At 43.4% G+C, this 22,591-nt stretch overlaps 1 protein-coding gene across 1 annotated transcript in view; it reads left to right on the top strand.

Moving 5' to 3' along the window:
- Positions 1-22,591, top strand: part of LOC109876910 (vacuolar protein sorting-associated protein 13C-like) — a 225,678-nt gene that overhangs the window by 18,886 nt on the left and 184,201 nt on the right. Inside the window, 9 exon segments of the mRNA XM_031812890.1 lie at positions 598-693; positions 5,969-6,070; positions 7,063-7,125; positions 9,236-9,307; positions 9,820-9,932; positions 10,475-10,534; positions 10,638-10,697; positions 11,075-11,155; positions 17,462-17,519. Of these exon segments, the coding sequence (XP_031668750.1) occupies positions 598-693; positions 5,969-6,070; positions 7,063-7,125; positions 9,236-9,307; positions 9,820-9,932; positions 10,475-10,534; positions 10,638-10,697; positions 11,075-11,155; positions 17,462-17,519 (705 nt within the window).

Here is a 22,591-nt window from a genome sequence, read left to right as displayed (position 1 = left end):
AAGATGCTCAGCCTGTAAAACGGGGCCAACTATTCCTGGTTTAGACTACATCGATTCAATAGATCAGAAGCACAAAGACTCAACCTAATCCAACGACAACCACCATGAATGAATTGAGTCGAGCATTATATGGTAAACCAGTATATCAGATACAATAGGTTGTAGTTAGACAAGTCTACAGAACACCATGAGGTAAGGTTATTAAATAACTCAGATGTTATTGTAGTTAGATCATACAGAATACCATGAGGTAAGACTGTTAATTAACTCAGATGTTATTGTAGTTAGATACCATGAGGTAAGGTTATTAAATAACTCAGATGTTATTGTAGTTCGATCATACAGAACACCATGAGGTAAGACTGTTAATTAACTCAGATGTTATTGTAGTTAGATCATACAGAATACCATGAGGTAAGACTGTTAATTAACTCAGATGTTATTGTAGTTAGATACCATGAGGTAAGGTTATTAAATAACTCAGATGTTATTGTAGTTACCTCATGGTATTCTGTATGATCTAAGGTTGTTAAATAACTCAGATGTTATTGCATCCTCTTGACTTCCCATTGACTTGAGGATCTTGTTGTTTTTCAGGAAAACTGACATTGAAGATCCCTTGGAAGAACTTGTACAATGATGCTGTAGTTGCAACGTTAGATGGTCTCTATCTGCTGGTGGTTCCTGGAGCAAGTAAGGAACTGTTTATACCCTCTATCTTTGTGTTCTATGGCTCTAAAGGATTCTAAAGGATTCCAAACGATTCTAAAGGATTCCAAACGATTCTAAAGGATTCCAAACGATTCTAAAGGATTCCAAACGATTCTAAAGGATTCCAAACGATTCTAAAGGATTCCAAACGATTCTAAAGGATTCAAAACGATTTTGTGTTGGCCTACATCTAGCCCTTACATGCCAGTGTCATGAATTGATTCATAACAACACTCTTTGAGATTTGTGACACTTGATTATAAGACTTGTGACACTGTAATACTGTCCTGTAGACTGCTATGCCACTAAATACTGTCATGACTGTTATGCCACTGTAATAATGTCCTGTACTATAATGAGTTACAGTGGCCTCCAGCCATCAACGATCCTTAGGAAGATATATTTCAATGGCGCTATCTGTGTTTCAGCTGTGTCTCAGTTACGTACATGTCCATACAATGGTAAGAGGATCCTCCAGTCTGGGTTCAGGGTGGTGAACTGAGACCAATCAAGTCTCTCTCTGGACTCTGCGAATGTCCTCTTTCTCCTTTGTTTAACACTGGGTTTTCCAACTCCTGTCCTAGAGAGAGTCCGGGTGTGCAGGCTTTCGTTCCAGCCCTGCAGTAACACAACTGAATCTGAAATACCTTCATTTGATTTATTTAAATCCGATGTCTTAGTGAGGGGCTGGAATAGAAGCCTCCACGACCAGTATCTCCCCAGAACCAGACTAAACCGCTAGTCGTTTCAGCTTGATGATTCAACACTGGTACTGTAGTAGTGTAGTATTAGAATGGTTTGTATTGTGGGTTTTATTCTGGAATCTTCTGAGCTTCTCCAGACTGTTTTTTTTTGGGGGGTGGACCTGTTTTCGATGGCAAGGTTTTGTCTTGAGAACACATGAATAGGTAAGTCCGATACTGACACAATGACAGTTATACGGTACCTGTATATCCGCTTTAAGTCTTTATCTGTCTCTCTGATTTGTGGACTTCCATTAAACACCAGCTCCAATCTACTAACAGACAGATAGTGTTTTATATCCTTGGTTGGTTATGGGGTCTATACCTCCATTAAACACCAGCTCCAATCTACTAACAGGTGTTTTATATCCTTGGTTGGTTATGGGGTCTATACCTCCATTAAACACCAGCTCCAATCTACTAACAGGTGTTTTATATCCTTGGTTGGTTATGGGGTCTATACATCCATTAAACACCAGCTCCAATCTACTAACAGACAGATAGTGTTTTATATCCTTGGTTGGTTATGGGGTCTATACCTCCATTAAACACCAGCTCCAATCTACTAACAGGTGTTTTATATCCTTGGTTGGTTATGGGGTCTATACCTCCATTAAACACCAGCTCCAATCTACTAACAGGTGTTTTATATCCTTGGTTGGTTATGGGGTCTATACCTCCATTAAACACCAGCTCCAATCTGCTAACAGACAGATAGTGTTATACATCCTTGGTTGGTTATGGGGTCTATACCTCCATTAAACACCAGCTCCAATCTACTAACAGACAGATAGTGTTTTATATCCTTGGTTGGTTATGGGGTCTATACCTCCATTAAACACCAGCTCCAATCTGCTAACAGACGGATAGTGTTATACATCCTCGGTTGGTTATGGGGTCTATACTTCTGTCTGAAACACAAGTCTTCTTTCTGCAAGTTTTAAAAATGTCATGTTTTTAATAATCCGGTCGTTTCCTTTAATCAAGAAGTGAATTCAGATATAATTTGTTGACTGGAAGTTCCAGTGTCATTTCACATTCAATTGCGACATTTACATAAGATTATTTAATAAGACGATGTATTGCCCAGCCCTTCATCCTGTACTGTGTGTTTTAGATTCTTTAATAAGACGATGTATTGCCCAGCCCTTCATCCTGTACTGTGTGTTTTAGATTCTTTAATAAGACGATGTATTGCCCAGCCCTTCATCCTGTACTGTGTGTTTTAGATTCTTTAAAAAGACGATGTATTGCCCAGCCCTTCATCCTGTACTGTGTGTTTTAGATTCTTTAATAAGACGATGTGTTGCCCAGCCCTTCATCCTGTACTGTGTGTTTTAGATTCTTTAATAAGACGATGTATTGCCCAGCCCTTCATCCTGTACTGTGTGTTTTTAGATTCTTTAATAAGACGATGTATTGCCCAGCCCTTCATCCTGTACTGTGTGTTTTAGATTCTTTAATAAGACGATGTATTGCCCAGCCCTTCATCCTGTACTGTGTGTTTTAGATTCTTTAATAAGACGATGTATTGCCCAGCCCTTCATCCTGTACTGTGTGTTTTAGATTCTTTAATAAGACGATGTATTGCCCAGCCCTTCATCCTGTACTGTGTGTTTTAGATTCTTTAATAAGACGATGTATTGCCCAGCCCTTCATCCTGTACTGTGTGTTTTAGATTCTTTAATAAGACGATGTATTGCCCAGCCCTTCATCCTGTACTGTGTGTTTTAGATTCTTTAATAAGACGATGTATTGCCCAGCCCTTCATCCTGTACTGTGTGTTTTAGATTCTTTAATAAGACGATGTATTGCCCAGCCCTTCATCCTGTACTGTGTGTTTTAGATTCTTTAATAAGACGATGTATTGCCCAGCCCTTCATCCTGTACTGTGTGTTTTAGATTCTTTAATAAGACGATGTATTGCCCAGCCCTTCATCCTGTACTGTGTGTTTTAGATTCTTTAATAAGACGATGTATTGCCCAGCCCTTCATCCTGTACTGTGTGTTTTAGATTCTTTAATAAGACGATGTATTGCCCAGCCCTTCATCCTGTTACTGTGTGTTTTAGATTCTTTAATAAGACGATGTATTGCCCAGCCCTTCATCCTGTACTGTGTGTTTTAGATTCTTTAATAAGACGATGTATTGCCCAGCCCTTCATCCTGTACTGTGTGTTTTAGATTCTTTAATAAGACGATGTATTGCCCAGCCCTTCATCCTGTACTGTGTGTTTTAGATTCTTTAATAAGACGATGTATTGCCCAGCCCTTCATCCTGTACTGTGTGTTTTAGATTCTTTAATAAGACGATGTATTGCCCAGCCCTTCATCCTGTACTGTGTGTTTTAGATTCTTTAATAAGACGATGTATTGCCCAGCCCTTCATCCTGTACTGTGTGTTTTAGATTCTTTAATAAGACGATGTATTGCCCAGCCCTTCATCCTGTACTGTGTGTTTTAGATTCTTTAATAAGACGATGTATTGCCCAGCCCTTCATCCTGTTACTGTGTGTTTTAGATTCTTTAATAAGACGATGTACAGTGTGTTTTAGATTCTTTAAAAAGACGATGTATTGCCCAGCCCTTCATCCTGTACTGTGTGTTTTAGATTCTTTAATAAGACGATGTATTGCCCAGCCCTTCATCCTGTACTGTGTGTTTTAGATTCTTTAATAAGACGATGTATTGCCCAGCCCTTCATCCTGTACTGTGTGTTTTAGATTCTTTAATAAGACGATGTATTGCCCAGCCCTTCATCCTGTACTGTGTGTTTTAGATTCTTTAATAAGACGATGTATTGCCCAGCCCTTCATCCTGTACAGTGTGTTTTAGATTCTTTAATAAGACGATGTGTTGCCCAGCCCTTCATCCTGTACTGTGTGTTTTAGATTCTTTAATAAGACGATGTACAGTGTGTTTTAGATTCTTTAATAAGACGATGTGTTGCCCAGCCCTTCATCCTGTACTGTGTGTTTTTAGATTATTTAATAAGACGATGTGTTGCCCAGCCCTTCATCCTGTACTGTGTGTTTTAGATTCTTTAATAAGACGATGTATTGCCCAGCCCTTCATCCTGTACTGTGTGTTTTAGATTCTTTAATAAGACGATGTATTGCCCAGCCCTTCATCCTGTACTGTGTGTTTTAGATTCTTTAATAAGACGATGTATTGCCCAGCCCTTCATCCTGTACTGTGTGTTTTAGATGTGATTATTAATCTGTTTGGCTGACACAGCCAGGGAAAACACCTCTGCTGCTAGGCAACCACTGGACACAAAGACCTTGAGTTATCCATGGACACGAACACGGTCCTGAAGGCAGTCGGGCTCCTACATAACACTAGGAGAGAGGGACTGTTTCAATATTCATAACACTAGGGGAGAGGGAGGGAGGGACTGTTTCAATATTCCTACTATTCATAGCGCTATTCTCCTTGTGGGGGGGGGGTTCCTTTACTGTGTAATTGGTGGCGTTGGCCTATAGATGGTCAAGCAGGAAGCAAACATATATTAATGTTGTGATTAGCATACAGACTCAGCAGTGGTGTCGTTGTGGCTGTATACCGTACACTCCTTAATCCCCACAATGCATTTCAAAGTAGTGTAGTGGAGGTAAACACTGGGTCAATTAATACGGCTGATGGAACAAATCAGAATGTTTTGTTTGAAAATGCTGGGATCATGACTGGGATTATCAACAACTATCATGGGTTGTGAATATGACTGGGATTATCAACAACTATCATGGGTTGTTAATATGACTGGGATTATCAACTATCATGGGTTGTTAATATGACTGGGATTGTGCCTTTTGTTTCTTGACAATGAAAGAAAGTTGATATAAAAACCAACAGAACTATGTGTATCCACTATGAAACCATGTTGTCTTGTTCTATCAACAGTTCTATTTGTATCCACTATGAAACCATGTTGTCTTGTTCTGTGTGTATCCACTATGAAACCATGTTGTCTTGTTCTATCAACAGTTCTATATGTGTATCCACTATGAAACCATGTTGTCTTGTTCTATCAACAGTTCTATGTGTATCCACTGAAACCATGTTGTCTTGTTCTATGTGTATCCACTATGAAACCATGTTGTCTTGTTCTATCAACAGTTCTATATGTGTATCCACTATGAAACCATGTTGTCTTCTATCAACAGTTCTATGTGTATCCACTGAAACCATGTTGTCTTGTTCTATGTGTATCCACTATGAAACCATGTTGTCTTGTTCTGTGTGTATCCATTATGAAACCATGTTGTCTTGTTCTATGTGTATCCATTGAAACCTTGTTGTCTTGTTCTGTGTGTATCCATTATGAAACCATGTTGTCTTGTTCTATGTGTATCCACTGAAACCTTGTTGTCTTGTTCTGTGTGTATCCACTATGAAACCATGTTGTCTTGTTCAAAGTGATTTGAGTACCAAACATCACCAGAAGCTCTGAATATTGTAATTCCAACACCCGTTGTGTTTATTAACTATGTCCCGTGGTGTGTTGTTTCAAAGCGATAAAGTATGACGCCGCGAAGGAGGAGCGTTACCAGCAGGAGGCCAAGCAGAAGGAGCTGCAGCACATTGAGGAGGCGCTACTGATGGCTGCTCGCAGAGGTGAGGAGTCAGGAGTTAAACTAGTGGACTGACATCACAGAGGTGAGGAGACAGGAGTTAAACTAGTGGACTGACATCACAGAGGTGAGGAGACAGGAGTTAAACTAGTGGACTGACATCACAGGGGTGAGGAGACGGGAGTTAAACTAGTGGACTGACATCACAGGGGTGAGGAGACTGGAGTTAAACTAGTGGACTGACATCACAGAGGTGAGGAGTTAAACTAGTGGACTGACATCACAGAGGTGAGGAGTTAAACTAGTGGACTGACATCACAGAGGTGAGGAGACAGGAGTTAAACTAGTGGACTGACATCACAGAGGTGAGGAGACAGGAGTTAAACTAGTGGACTGACATCACAGAGGTGAGGAGACAGGAGTTAAACTAGTGGACTGACATCACAGAGGTGAGGAGTCAGGAGTTAAACTAGTAGACTGACATCACAGGGGTGAGGAGACAGGAGTTAAACTAGTGGACTGACATCACAGAGGTGAGGAGACAGGAGTTAAACTAGTGGACTGACATCACAGGGGTGAGGAGACGGGAGTTAAACTAGTGGACTGACATCACAGGGGTGAGGAGTTAAACTAGTGGACTGACATCACAGAGGTGAGGAGTTAAACTAGTGGACTGACATCACAGAGGTGAGGAGTTAAACTAGTGGACTGACATCACAGAGGTGAGGAGACTGGATTTAAACTAGTGGACTGACATCACAGAGGTGAGGAGTTAAACTAGTGGACTGACATCACAGTGTGACAGTCTGATTTAGTCTGACCACTGCTCTCTCTCTCTCTCTCTACTGTCTACCTTGTCCTGCTGATGGTGTATTTAGTCTGACCACGGCTCTCTCTCTCTACCTTGTGCTGCTGATGGTGTATTTAATCTGACCACTGCTCTCTCTCTCTACCTTGTGCTGCTGATGGTGTATTTAATCTGACCACTACTCTCTCTCTCTCTACCTTGTGCTGCTCACCTCACGGGACACGTAGACTCTCAGACGGGAGAGCTGCTGTTTAATCTGGAAAGTGTTGTGTATAAGGAGCCTCAGCATGGTAGGTTCTGTTCAGTAGTGTAGTGGACCAGCTAGGCATTAGGTTCTGTTCTGTGGTGGTCCAGTCGGGCATTAGGTTCTGTTCTATAATGTAGTGGACCAGTCAGGCATTAGGTTCTGTTCTGTTCTGTGGTGGTCCAGTCAGGCATTAGGTTCTGTATTGTAGTGGACCAGTCAGGCATTAGGTTCTGTACTGTAGTGGACCAGTCAGGCATTAGGTTCTGTTCTGTAGTGGACCAGTCAGGCATTAGGTTCTGTACTGTAGTGGACCAGTCAGGCATTAGGTTCTGTACTGTAGTGGACCAGTCAGGCATTAGGTTCTGTTCTGTTCTGTGGTGGACCAGCCAAGCATTAGGTTCTGTTCTATAATGTAGTGGACCAGTCAGGCATTAGGTTCTGTCGTGGACCAGCCAGGCATTAGGTTCTGTTCTATAATGTAGTGGACCAGTCAGGCATTAGGTTCTGTTCTGTAGTGGCCCAGCTAGGCATTAGGTTCTGTTCTGTAGTGGACCAGCCAGTTATTAGGTTCTGTTCTATAATGTAGTGGACCAGTCAGGCATTAGGTTCTGTTCAGTAGTGTAGTGGACCAGTCAGGCATTAGGTTCTGTTCTGTAGTGGACCAGTCAGGCATTAGGTTCTGTTCAGTACTGTGGTGGACCAGCCAGGCATTAGGTTCTGTTCTGTAGTGGACCAGTCAGGCATTAGGTTCTGTTCAGTAGTGTAGTGGACCAGTCAGGCATTAGGTTCTGTTCTATAATGTAGTGGACCAGTCAGGCATTAGGTTCTGTTCTGTAGTGGACCAGTCAGGCATTAGGTTCTGTTCTGTAGTGGACCAGTCAGGCATTAGGTTCTGTTCTGTAGTGGACCAGTCAGGCATTAGGTTTTATACTGTAGTGGACCAGCCAGGCATTCGGTTCTCTTCTGTTCTGTAGTGGACCAGTCAGGCATTAGGTTCTGTTCTGTAGTGGACCAGCCAGGCATTAGGTTCTGTTCTGTAGTGGACCAGCCAGGCATTAGGTTCTGTCAGGCAACCTGCTCTGATGTCTGGTTGTCACTGTTGTTATCTTTGTCTTCAACCTATTCTGCATGCTCTGATGTCTGGTTGTCACTTGTTCTCTTTGTCTTCAACCTATTCTGCATGCTCTGATGTCTGGTTGTCACTGTTGTTTTCTTTGTCTTCAACCTATTCTGCATGTTCTGATGTCTGGTTGTCACTGTTGTTTTCTTTGTCTTCAACCTATTCTGATGTCTGGTTGTCACTGTTTACTTTGTCTTCAACCTATTCTGCATGTTCTGATGTCTGGTTGTCACTGTTGTTATCTTTGTCTTCAACCTATTCTGATGTCTGGTTGTCACTGTTGTTTCTTTGTCTTCAACCTATTCTGCATGTTCTGATGTCTGGTTGTCACTGTTGTTCTCTTTGTCTTCAACCTATTCTGCATGCTCTGATGTCTGGTTGTCACTGTTGTTCTCTTTGTCTTCAACCTATTCTGCATGCTCTGATGTCTGGTTGTCACTGTTATCTTTGTCTTCAACCTATTCTGATGTCTGGTTGTCACTGTTGTTATCTTTGTCTTCAACCTATTCTGCATGCTCTGATGTCTGGTTGTCACTGTTGTCATCTTTGTCTTCAACCTATTCTGCATGCTCTGATGTCTGGTTGTCACTGTTGTTTTCGTTGTCTTCAACCTATTCCGCATGCTCTGATGTCTGGTTGTCACTGTTGTTATCTTTGTCTTCAACCTATTCTGCATGCTCTGATGTCTGGTTGTCACTTGTTATCTTTGTCTTCAACCTATTCTGCATGCTCTGATGTCTGGTTGTCACTGTTGTTATCTTTGTCTTCAACCTATTCTGCATGCTCTGATCACCAGGTTGTCACTGTTGTTATCTTTGTCTTCAACCTATTCTGCATGCTCTGATCACCAGGTTGTCACTGTTGTTATCTTTGTCTTCAACCTATTCTGCATGCTCTGATCACCAGGTTGTCACTGTTGTTTTCTTTGTCTTCAACCTATTCTGCATGCTCTGATCACCAGGTTGTCATGTCACTGTTGCACTGACTATCCACTAACAGCTCTTCCTCTCTTAATGCTGCGTGAATCATCAAGGCTTTAAGATTAAAAAACACAAAAAAGGCTTTAAGAGTCCAAAGTCTTTAAAACGCCGTGAAAACAAACAAGGTGGGTTACGTGTGTTGAGTGATTGTGATCGTCAATGTGATTGTGTGTTGTGACAGTAGTTTTGACCAAAATACATTCTCTTAAATCTTCCAATGACTTGCGTGGATTTCAGCCAGTACACATGATCAGCTGCCTGAGTAGCTTGTTCTGGTCATTATATGCTGCCTGAGTAGCTTGTTCTGGTCATTATCTGCTGCCTGAGTAGCTTGTTCTGGTCATTATCAGCTGCCTGAGTAGCTTGTTCTGGTCATTATCAGCTGCCTGAGTAGCTTGTTCTGGTCATTATCAGCTGCCTGAGTAGCTTGTTCTGGTCATTATCAGCTGCCTGAGTAGCTTGTTCTGGTCATTATCAGCTGCCTGAGTAGCTTGTTCTGGTCATGATCAGCTGCCTGAGTAGCTTGTTCTGGTCATGATCAGCTGCCTGAGTAGCTTGTTCTGGTCATGATCAGCTGCCTGAGTAGCTTGTTCTGGTCATGATCAGCTGCCTGAGTAGCTTGTTCTGGTCATTTCAGAAAAGCCTCAGAAAGATGAGAAGAAGGACACGTTTGCTGAGAAGCTGGCCACACAAGTCATCAAGAACCTGCAAGTCAAGATTACCAGCATCCATATCAGATATGAGGACGATGTTAGTTTCTAGAGCTGGGGGACAATACTCCTCCTCTCACAGCTTCCTCTCTCTTTGTCTCCTTTCCTCACCTCTCCTATTTCCTTTCCTCACCTCCTTTCATTGTCTTCTTTCCTCATCTCCTTTCCTCACCTCTTTTTTTCCTCCTCACCTCATATCCTTGTCTCCTTTCCTCAACTCCTCTCCTCACCTCCTCTCCTTGTCTCTTTTCTCTCATCTCATTTCCTCACCTCATCTCCTAGTCTCCTTTCCTCACCTCTCTTTTTTTTCCCTCCTCACCTCATATCCTTGTCTCCTTTCCTCAACTCCTCTCCTCACCTCCTCTCCTTGTCTCTTTTCCCTCATCTCATTTCCTCACCTCATCTCCTAGTCTCCTTTCCTCACCTCTTCTCTCCTTGTCTCATTACCTCCCTCACTTACTCTTCTTGTCTGTTTTCGTCATCTCTCCTTGTCTCATTTCCTCACATCCTTTCCTAGTACTTCCTGTCTCCCAGTGCATTATGGGAAGTTGTGTGATTGTCTCTGTGGTTTGTGTGTTCCAGATATTAGACCCCCAGCAGCCCCTCTCTATGGGAGTCACCCTGGCTGAGCTGAGTCTACAGGTACACACACACACACACACACACACTGGTTGACAAGATGTGACGAGTCTTTCCGATATCAGTCATTCTGCTCGTTAATTTTGTCTTGTGATTTTGTTTGTAGACGACCGATGAGAACTGGAAGTCGTGTATTCTGAACGAGGCAGCCAGGATCATCTACAAGGTAACAGCCGGTTTGGGGAGCGTTAAATGAATACATGTTGATGTTGTTATGATCGCTTGTCATTCTGCTCCAAGGTAACACTGCCACTGTAGTAACATAGTCTGTAGCTCATACAGCTCATTCATGGAAGGCCGGACAGATTTCAGGGCAAAGCTGTGCTGTATGTTGTTGATTTGTAACGTTGGGGTGACATTGTTGATATGACCCCGTGCCCAGTTGACTTCCTGTCCTCTCTCTGTTGACTTCCTGTCCTCTCTCTGTTGACTTCCTGTCCTCTCTCTGTTGACTTCCTGTCCTCTCTCTGTTGACTTCCTGTCCTCTCTCTGTTGACTTCCTGTCCTCTCTCTGTTGACTTCCTGTCCTCTCTCTGTTTCCAGCTGGGCCGTTTGGAATGTCTGTGTGCCTACTGGAACGTCAACAGTCCCATCTTCTATAAAGGCTCCTGGGAAGAGATACTGGTAATTAACCTGTCTGTCTTTATCAGGAAGAGATAGTGGTAATGAACCTCTCTGTCTTTATCAGGAAGAGATAGTGGTAATGGACCTCTGTGTTTATTAGGAAGAGATAGTGGTAATGAGCCTCTGTGTTTATTAGGAAGAGATAGTGGTAATGAGCCTCTCTGTCTTTATCAGGAAGAGATAGTGGTAATGGACCTGTCTGTCTTTATCAGGAAGAGATAGTGGTAATGAACCTCTCTGTCTTTATCAGGAAGAGATAGTGGTAATGGACCTCTCTGTCTTTATCAGGAAGAGATAGTGGTAATGAGCCTCTGTGTTTATTAGGAAGAGATAGTGGTAATGAGCCTCTGTGTTTATCAGGAAGAGATAGTGGTAATGAGCCTCTGTGTTTATCAGGAAGAGATAGTCGTCATGAATTGTTGGTCTTTATTAGGAAGAGATAGTGGTAATGAACCTCTGTTTATCAGGAAGAGATAGTGGTAATGAGCCTCTGTGTTTATCAGGAAGAGATAGTCGTCATGAATTGTTGGTCTTTATTAGGAAGAGATAGTGGTAATGAACCTCTGTTTATCAGGAAGAGATAGTGGTAATGACCCTCACTGTCTTTATCAGGAAGAGATGGTGGTAATGGACCTCTCTGTCTTTATCAAGAACATATATTGTCTCCAGTGTGATCTGATCATATTGTCTCCAGTGTGGTCTGGTCATATTGTCTCCAGTGTGGTCTGGTCATATTGTCTCCAGTGTGGTCTGGTCATATTGTCTCCAGTGTGGTCTGGTCATATTGTCTCCAGTGTGGTCTGGTCATATTGTCTCCAGTGTGGTCTGGTCATATTGTCTCCAGTGTGGTCTGGTCATATTGTCTCCAGTGTGGTCTGGTCATATTGTCTCCAGTGTGGTGTGGTCTGATCATATTGTCTCCAGTGTGGTGTGATCTGATCATATTGTCTCCAGTGTGGTGTGGTCTGATCATATTCTCTCCAGTGTGGTGTGGTCTGATCATGTGGTGTGGTGTGGTCTGATCATATTGTCTCCAGTGTGGTGTGGTCTGATCATGTGGTGTGGTCTGATCATATTGTCTCCGGTGTGGTGTGGTCTGATCATATTGTCTCCAGTGGGGTGTGGTCTGATCATATTGTCCTCATGACTGATGAATCCCTTACCTGGGATCAGGTCTTCCCTAGGTGTGTGTTATCTGTGATGGACTGCTCAGGTCTTCTCTAGGTGTGTGTTATCTGTGATGGACTGCTCAGGTCTTGTTCCCTAGGTGTGTGTCATCTGTGATGGACTGCTCAAGTCTTCCCTAGGTATGTGTTGGACTGCTCAGGTCTCTGTGTGTACTGTTGCTGGTCATGCAGAGTAAACATGGACTGCTCAGGTCTCTGTGTGTACTGTTGCTGGTCATGCAGAGTAAACATGGACTGCTCAGGTCTCTGTGTGTACTGTTGCTGGTCATGCAGAGTAAACATGGACTGCTCAGGTCTCTGTGTGTACTGTTGCTGGTCATGCAGAGTAAACATGGACTGCTCAGGTCTCTGTGTGTACTGTTGCTGGTCATGCAGAGTAAACATGGACTGCTCAGGTCTCTGTGTGTACTGTTGCTGGTCATGCAGAGTAAACACAGGCACATCAGGGATAAACGGATCAATTTCTTTCCTCAGCTCTGCAGACAGCATAATTGGCGCTGGCTGGTAGTTGCCTCAGGTTGAGAAGCATTATTACGAGGTGTGTGTGTGTGTGTGTGTGTGTGTGTGTGTGTGTGTGTGGTTGTGTGTGGTTGTATGTGTGGTTGTATGTGTGGTTGTGTGTGTGTGTGTGGTGTGTGTGTGTGTGACGTAGCCGTCTGGCGTTCTCTCATTTGGAATGAAGTGTAACTAAGTCAGTGTTTCCGTCAGCTATTCTCATGTCTGAATCAGAGTAGCACTGCATCCATCCAGCCACACGGCTGAAAATAAAACACCTTAGATGGGTTGGTGTTCGGCTGGGTCTCGCTGTGCCACTTTGGGACAACTGATGATGTAAAAAGGGCTTTATAAAAAGCATTTGATTGGTTGATTAGTTTATTTGAGATCCATTCAGTGATTGGTTGATAGTTTATTAGAGCTCCATTCAGTGATTGGTTGATTAGTTTATTAGAGGTCCAGTCAGTGATTGGTTGATTCGTTTATTAGAGCTCCATTCAGTGATTAGTTTATTTGAGATCCATTCAGTGATTGGTTGATTAGTTTATTAGAGCTCCATTCAGTGATTAGTTTATTTGAGATCCATTCAGTGATTGGTTGATTAGTTTTATTAGAGGTCCATTCAGTGATTGGTTGATTAGTTTATTAGAGATCTAGTCAGTGATTGGTTGATTAGTTTATTAGAGGTCCAGTCAGTGAACATAATGATCCTCATAGCTCCGTGTTGTACAGACTGATAGGGAACTCCGTCCCAATCAGGAACATCCAGTTTTCCTCTCACGTGTCCCAGGTATGGCCCAGGTGCGTCCAGCCATCTGTTCCTCATGTGGACATGGTGTGTTTGCTCTCACAGCCGTAGTAGCTATTAATACATATTGCATAACCCCTCCTGTATTACAATTACCCCGACAGAACACACACACACACACACACACACACATAGAACACACAGGGGAGTTAGGAAATCAGTATTGTGACGCAAGACGAGACAATGTGAACACAGACTCTGGTCCATAATCAGCCTTGTAATTAAATATTCCAGCGGACCATCCAGTGATAACAACAGTAGGTTAATTAATGTCTGTCCAGTTTGTATTCAGAGTCCTGGTTCTGTCTACAGTAGGTTAATTAATGTCTGTTCAGTTTGTATTCAGAGTCCTGGTTCTGTCTACAGTAGGTTAATTAATGTCTGTTCAGTTTGTATTCAGAGTCCTGGTTCTGTCTACAGTAGGTTAATTAATGTCTGTTCAGTTTGTATTCAGAGTCCTGGTTCTGTCTACAGTAGGTTAATTAATGTCTGTTCAGTTTGTATTCAGAGTCCTGGTTCTGTCTACAGTAGGTTAATTAATGTCTGTTCAGTTTGTATTCAGAGTCCTGGTTCTGTCTACAGTAGGTTAATTAATGTCTGTTCAGTTTGTATTCAGAGTCCTGGTTCTGTCTACAGTAGGTTAATTAATGTCTGTTCAGTTTGTATTCAGAGTCCTGGTTCTGTCTACAGTAGGTTAATTAATGTCTGTTCAGTTTGTATTCAGAGTCCTGGTTCTGTCTACAGTAGGTTAATTAATGTCTGTTCAGTTTGTATTCAGAGTCCTGGTTCTGTCTACAGTAGGTTAATTAATGTCTGTTCAGTTTGTATTCAGAGTCCTGGTTCTGTCTACAGTAGGTTAATTAATGTCTGTTCAGTTTGTATTCAGAGTCCTGGTTCTGTCTACAGTAGGTTAATTAATGTCTGTTCAGTTTGTATTCAGAGTCCTGGTTCTGTCTACAGTAGGTTAATTAATGTCTGTTCAGTTTGTATTCAGAGTCCTGGTTCTGTCAACAGTAGGTTAATTCATGTCTGTTCAGTTTGTATTCAGAGTCCTGGTTCTGTCTACAGTAGGTTAATTAATGTCTGTTCAGTTTGTATTCAGAGTCCTGGTTCTGTCTACAGTAGGTTAATTAATGTCCAGTTTGTATTCAGAGTCCTGGTTCTGTCTACAGTAGGTTAATTAATGTCCAGTTTGTATTCAGGGTCCTGGTTCTGTCTACAGTAGGTTAATTAATGTCTGTTCAGTTTGTATTCAGAGTCCTGGTTCTGTCTACAGTAGGTTAATTAATGTCTGTTCAGTTTGTATTCACAGTCCTGATTCTGTCTACAGTAGGTTAATTAATGTCCAGTTTGTATTCAGAGTCCTGGTTCTGTCTACAGTAGGTTAATTAATGTCTGTTCAGTTTGTATTCAGAGTCCTGGTTCTGTCTACAGTAGGTTAATTAATGCCTGTTGTTCAGTGGGACACTGTATCTGGTGTGTTGGATTAATGATCTGCAGGGTTTATTGAGGAAAATGCAAATGTCTATAAAATAGGAAAGGAGAAGGAGAGCGTGTGAAAAGATAATGAGGTTAGAGAGGTTAACACCGTCAGTGTTGTTGTAGTTCCTCATACAGGGATCTATAATATAATGAGGGAGGAGAGGTTAACACTCAGTGTTGTAGTACCTCATACAGGGATCTATAATATAATGAGGGAGGAGAGGTTAGAGAGGTTAACACCGTCAGTGTTGTTGTAGTACCTCATACAGGGATCTATAATATAATGAGGTTAGAGAGGTTAACACCGTCAGTGTTGTTGTAGTACCTCATACAGGGATCTATAATATAATAAGGGAGGAGAGGTTAACACTGTCAGTGTTGTTGTAGTACCTCATACAGGGATATATAATATAATGAGGGAGGAGAGGTTAGAGAGGTTAACACCGTCAGTGTTGTTGTAGTACCTCATACAGGGATCTATAATATAATGAGGGAGGAGAGGTTAGAGAGGTTAACACCGTCAGTGTTGTTGTAGTACCTCATACAGGGATATATAATATAATGAGGGAGGAGAGGTTAGAGAGGTTAACACCGTCAGTGTTGTTGTAGTACCTCATACAGGGATCTATAATATAATGAGGGAGGAGAGGTTAGAGAGGTTAACACCGTCAGTGTTGTTGTAGATCCTCTTACAGGGATCTATAATATAATGAGGGAGGAGAGGTTAGCACTGTCAGTGTTGTTGTAGTACCTTATACAGGGATCTATAATATAATGAGGGAGGAGAGTTTAGAGAGGTTAACACCGTCAGTGTTGTTGTAGATCCTCTTACAGGGATCTATAATATCTTGAGGGAGGAGAGGTTAACACTGTCAGTGTTGTTGTAGTACCTCATACAGGGATCTATAATATAATGAGGGGGGAGAGGTTAACACTGTCAGTGTTGTTGTAGTACCTCATACAGGGATCTATAATATAATGAGGGAGGAGAGGTTAGAGAGGTTAACACCGTCAGTGTTGTTGTAGTACCTCATACAGGGATCTATAATATAATGAGGGAGGAGAGGTTAACACTGTCAGTGTTGTTGTAGTACCTCATACAGGGATCTATAATATAATGAGGGAGGAGAGGTTAACACTGTCAGTGTTGTTGTAGTACCTCATACAGGGATCTATAATATAATGAGGGAGGAGAGGTTAACACTGTCAGTGTTGTTGTAGTACCTCATACAGGGATCTATAATATAATGAGGGAGGAGAGGTTAACACTGTCAGTGTTGTTGTAGTACCTCATACAGGGATCTATAATATAATGAGGGAGGAGAGGTTAACACTGTCAGTGTTGTTGTAGTACCTCATACAGGGATCTATAATATAATGAGGGAGGAGAGGTTAACACTGTCAGTGTTGTTGTAGTACCTCATACAGGGATCTATAATATAATGAGGGAGGAGAGGTTAACACTGTCAGTGTTGTTGTAGTACCTCATACAGGGATCTATAATATAATGAGGGAGGAGAGGTTAACACTGTCAGTGTTGTTGTAGTACCTCATACAGGGATCTATAATATAATGAGGGAGGAGAGGTTAGAGAGGTTAACACCGTCAGTGTTGTTGTAGTACCTCATACAGGGATCTATAATATAATGAGGGAGGAGAGGTTAACACTGTCAGTGTTGTTGTAGTACCTCATACAGGGATCTATAATATAATGAGGGAGGAGAGGTTAACACTGTCAGTGTTGTTGTAGTACCTCATACAGGGATCTATAATATAATGAGGGAGGAGAGGTTAACACTGTCAGTGTTGTTGTAGTACCTCATACAGGGATCTATAATATAATGAGGGAGGAGAGGTTAGAGGTTAACACTGTCAGTGTTGTTGTAGTACCTCATACAGGGATCTATAATATAATGAGGGAGGAGAGGTTAGAGGTTAACACTGTCAGTGTTGTTGTAGTACCTCATACAGGGATCTATAATACCTCTCCACTCTCCACTCTCCAAATGATGTTATAAAACACAGCCTGCCGTACTGTTTCATCAGTATTTAAACTGAATCTCTAAATATCTTAGATACGCGTCGGCTTGATCCTACAGATATTTCCATCTTAGATACTTTGTCATAATATAATAATATATGCCATTTGGCATTAACTTTTTATCCAATGCATCTTACAGTTTTACATACATAGGTTTTACTTATGGGTGTTCCCGGGAATCGAACCCACACCCCTGGCGTTGCAAGCACGATGCTCTACCGACTGAGCTACAGAAGACCAGAGTCATGTCTGTGTGATTTATTATCCTCTTCCTTGTCTTTGTGTCTGTCCAGGAAAAGCTGAAGGACGGCATCAGTACGAAGGACCAAGAGATCAAAGACTACCAATATAGTATGTATCATGGGTAACACACACCACACACTACACACTACACACACACCACACTACACACACCACACACTACACACACCACACACTACACACACCACAGCTGAAGGACGGCATCAGTACGAAGGACCAAGAGATCAAAGACTACCAATATAGTATGTATCATGGGTAACACACACTACACACCACACACACCACAGCTGAAGGACGGCATCAGTACGAAGGACCAAGAGATCAAAGACTACCAATATAGTATGTATCATGGGTAACACACACCACACACACTACACACTACACACTACACACCACACACCACACACACCACAGCTGAAGGACGGCATCAGTACGAAGGACCAAGAGATCAAAGACTACCAATATAGTATGTATCATGGGTAACACACACCACACACACCACACACTACACACACCACACACTACACACACCACAGCTGAAGGACGGCATCAGTACGAAGGACCAAGAGATCAAAGACTACCAATATAGTATGTATCATGGGTAACACACACTACACACACACCACACTACACACACCACACACTACACACACCACACACACCACACACCACAGCTGAAGGACGGCATCAGTACGAAGGACCAAGAGATCAAAGACTACCAATATAGTATGTACCATGGGTAACACACACTACACACACCACACACTACACACTACACACTACACACCACACACTATACACTACACACTACACACCACACACTACACACTACACACTACACACCACACACTATACACTACACACTACACACCACACACTATACACTACACACTACACACCACACACACCACACACACCACACACCACACACTACACACTACACACACACACACACACACCACACACCACACACTACACACTACACACCACACACTACACACACCACAGCTGAAGGACGGCATCAGTACGAAGGACCAAGAGATCAAAGACTACCAATATAGTATGTATCATGGGTAACACACACTACACACACTACACACTACACACTACACACCACACACTATACACTACACACTACACACACCACACACTACACACTACACACACTACACACACCACACACTACACACCACACACTACACACTACACACTACACACTACACCCTACACACACTACACACTACACACTACACACCACACACTACACACACCACACACACTACACACACTACACACCACACACTACACACTACACACACTACACACTACACACACTACACACTACACACACTACACACCACACACTACACACTACACACTACACACACCACACACCACACACACACCACACCACAGCTGAAGGACGGCATCAGTACGAAGGACCAAGAGATCAAAGACTACCAATATAGTATGTATCATGGGTAACACACACTACACACACCACACACACCACACTACACACACTACACACACCACACACACCACACCACACACACCACACACACCACACACACACCACACACACCACACACTACACACTACACACCACACACACCACACTACACACTACACACACCACACACTACACACACCACACACTACACACACCACACCACAGCTGAAGGACGGCATCAGTACGAAGGACCAAGAGATCAAAGACTACCAATATAGTATGTATCATGGGTAACACACACTACACACTACACACTACACACTACACACCACACACTACACACCACACACTACACACACCACACACACACACCACAGCTGAAGGACGGCATCAGTACGAAGGACCAAGAGATCAAAGACTACCAATATAGTATGTATCATGGGTTACACACCACACACCACACACTACACACTACACACCACACACTACACACACCACACACACCACACCACACACTACACACTACACACTACACACTACACACTACACACACACCACACACTACACACCACACACCACACACTACACACTACACACACTACACACCACACACTACACACACTACACACACCACACACTACACACACCACACACTACACACACCACACACTACACACACCACACACTACACACACCACACACTACACACACTACACACACTACACACTACACACACCACACACTACACACACCGCACACTACACACACCACACACTACACACCACACACTACACACCACACACACCACACACTACACACCACACACACCACACACTACACACACCGCACACTACACACACCACACACTACACACTACACACTACACACCACACACTACACACTACACACACTACACACACTACACACACTACACACTACACACACCACACACTACACACTACACACACTACACACCACACACTACACACACCACACACTACACACACTACACACTACACACACCACACACTACACACTACACACTACACACTACACACCACACACCACACACCACACACTACACACTACACACTACACACTACACTACACACCACACACTACACACTACACACACCACACACCACACACCACAGCTGAAGGACGGCATCAGTACGAAGGACCAAGAGATCAAAGACTACCAATATAGTATGTATCATGGGTAACACACACTACACACACTACACACTACACACCACACACCACACACTACACACTACACACTACACACACCACACACACCACACACTACACACACCACACACACACACTACACACTACACACTACACACTACACACCACACACACCACACACCACACACTACACACTACACACTACACACTACACACCACACACTATACACTACACACTACACACCACACACTACACACACTACACACACTACACACCACACACCACACACCACACCACACACACCACACACACTACACACTCACACCACACTACACACTACACACCACACACACCACACACCACACACCACACACTACACACCACACACACCACACACCACACACCACACACTACACACTACACACTACACACTACACACTACACACTACACACCACACACTATACACTACACACTACACACACTACACACACCACACACCACACCACACACACCACACACACTACACACTCACACCACACTACACACTACACACTACACACCACACACACCACACACACCACACACTACACACACACTACACACCACACACACTACACACTACACACTACACACACTACACACCACACACACTACACACTCACACCACACTACACACTACACACTACACACCACACACACCACACACCACACACCACACACCACACACCACACACCACACTACACACCACACTACACACTACACACACCACACACTACACACTACACACACCACACACCACACTACACACTACACACACTACACACTACACACACCACACACTACACACCACACACCACACACTACACACACCACACACTACACACCACACACCACACACTACACACACACACACACCACACACTACACACCACACACCACACACACCACACACACACACCACACACACACACACCACACACCACACACACACACCACACTCACACACCACACTCACACCACACCACACACACCACACACACACACACTACACACCACACACCACACACCACACACTACACACACCACACACTACACACACTACACACACACCACACACTACACACACTACACACACCACACACTACACACCACACACTACACACACACCACACACACACACCACACACACACACACCACACACCACACACACACACCACACTCACACACCACACTCACACCACACCACACACACCACACACACACACACTACACACCACACACCACACACTACACACACCACACACTACACACACTACACACACCACACACTACACACACCACACACTACACACACTACACACACCACACACTACACACACCACACACACCACACACTCACACTACACACACCACACACACCACACACCACACACTCACACCACACACTACACACACCACACACTACACACACACCGCACACTACACACACCGCACACTACACACACCGCACACTACACACACCACACACTACACACACCACACACTACACACACCACACACTACACACACCACACACACCACACACACCACACACACACCACACCACACACCACACACACCACACACTCACACCACACCACACACCTCACACTACACACACCACACACACCACACACACCACACACACACACAGACACTTTCCATTACAAAAGACAGCGACAGGTGTCCTTCCATCAATCCATTTTTTTAAATTTAAGTTTTCGTTTGACTCTCCATGGCAACCAGCCAGCCAATCCAGGAGAGGAAACCAATGTTGCTTTTAAATGTTGGATCCTTTTATCTTATCCTCTCTGTGAAACCTAGTACACATGTATACTGGCTGAGTGTATACTGACTGGCTGAGTGTATACTGACTGGCTGAGTGTATACTGACTGGCTGAGTGTATACTGACTGGCTGAGTGTATACTGACTGGCTGAGTGTATACTGACTGGCTGAGTGTATACTGACTGGCTGAGTGTATACTGACTGGCTGAGTGTATACTGACTGGCTGAGTGTACAGTTCTCTCTATCAGTCTGTCTCTGAACGTCTTGTGTCTGTCTGTCTCTGTTCTCTCTGTCTGTCTGTCTCTGTTCTCTCTGTCGGTCTGTCTCTGTTCTCTCTGTCGGTCTGTCTCTGTTCTCTCTGTCTGTCTCTGTTCTCTCTGTCTGTCTCTGTTCTCTCTGTCTGTCTCTGTTCTCTCTGTCTGTCTGTCTCTGAACGTCTTGTGTCTGTCTGTCTCTGTTCTCTCTGTCTGTCTGTCTCTGAACGTCTTGTGTCTGTCTGTCTCTGAACGTCTTGTGTCTGTCTGTCTCTGAACGTCTTGTGACTGTCTGTCTCTGAGCGTCTTGTGTCTGTCTCTGAGCGTCTTGTGTCTGTCTCTGAGCGTCTTGTGTCTGTCTCTGAGCGTCTTGTGTCTGTCTCTGAGCGTCTTGTGTCTGTCTCTGAGCGTCTTGTGTCTGTCTGTCTCTGAG

Source organism: Oncorhynchus kisutch, unplaced genomic scaffold (genome assembly GCF_002021735.2).
Source record: "Oncorhynchus kisutch isolate 150728-3 unplaced genomic scaffold, Okis_V2 Okis03b-Okis08b_hom, whole genome shotgun sequence".
Taxonomy (NCBI): Eukaryota; Metazoa; Chordata; class Actinopteri; order Salmoniformes; family Salmonidae; genus Oncorhynchus; species Oncorhynchus kisutch.
The sequence above is the reverse complement of the archived record's forward strand: the minus strand, read 5'-3'. Positions and strand labels throughout refer to the sequence as shown.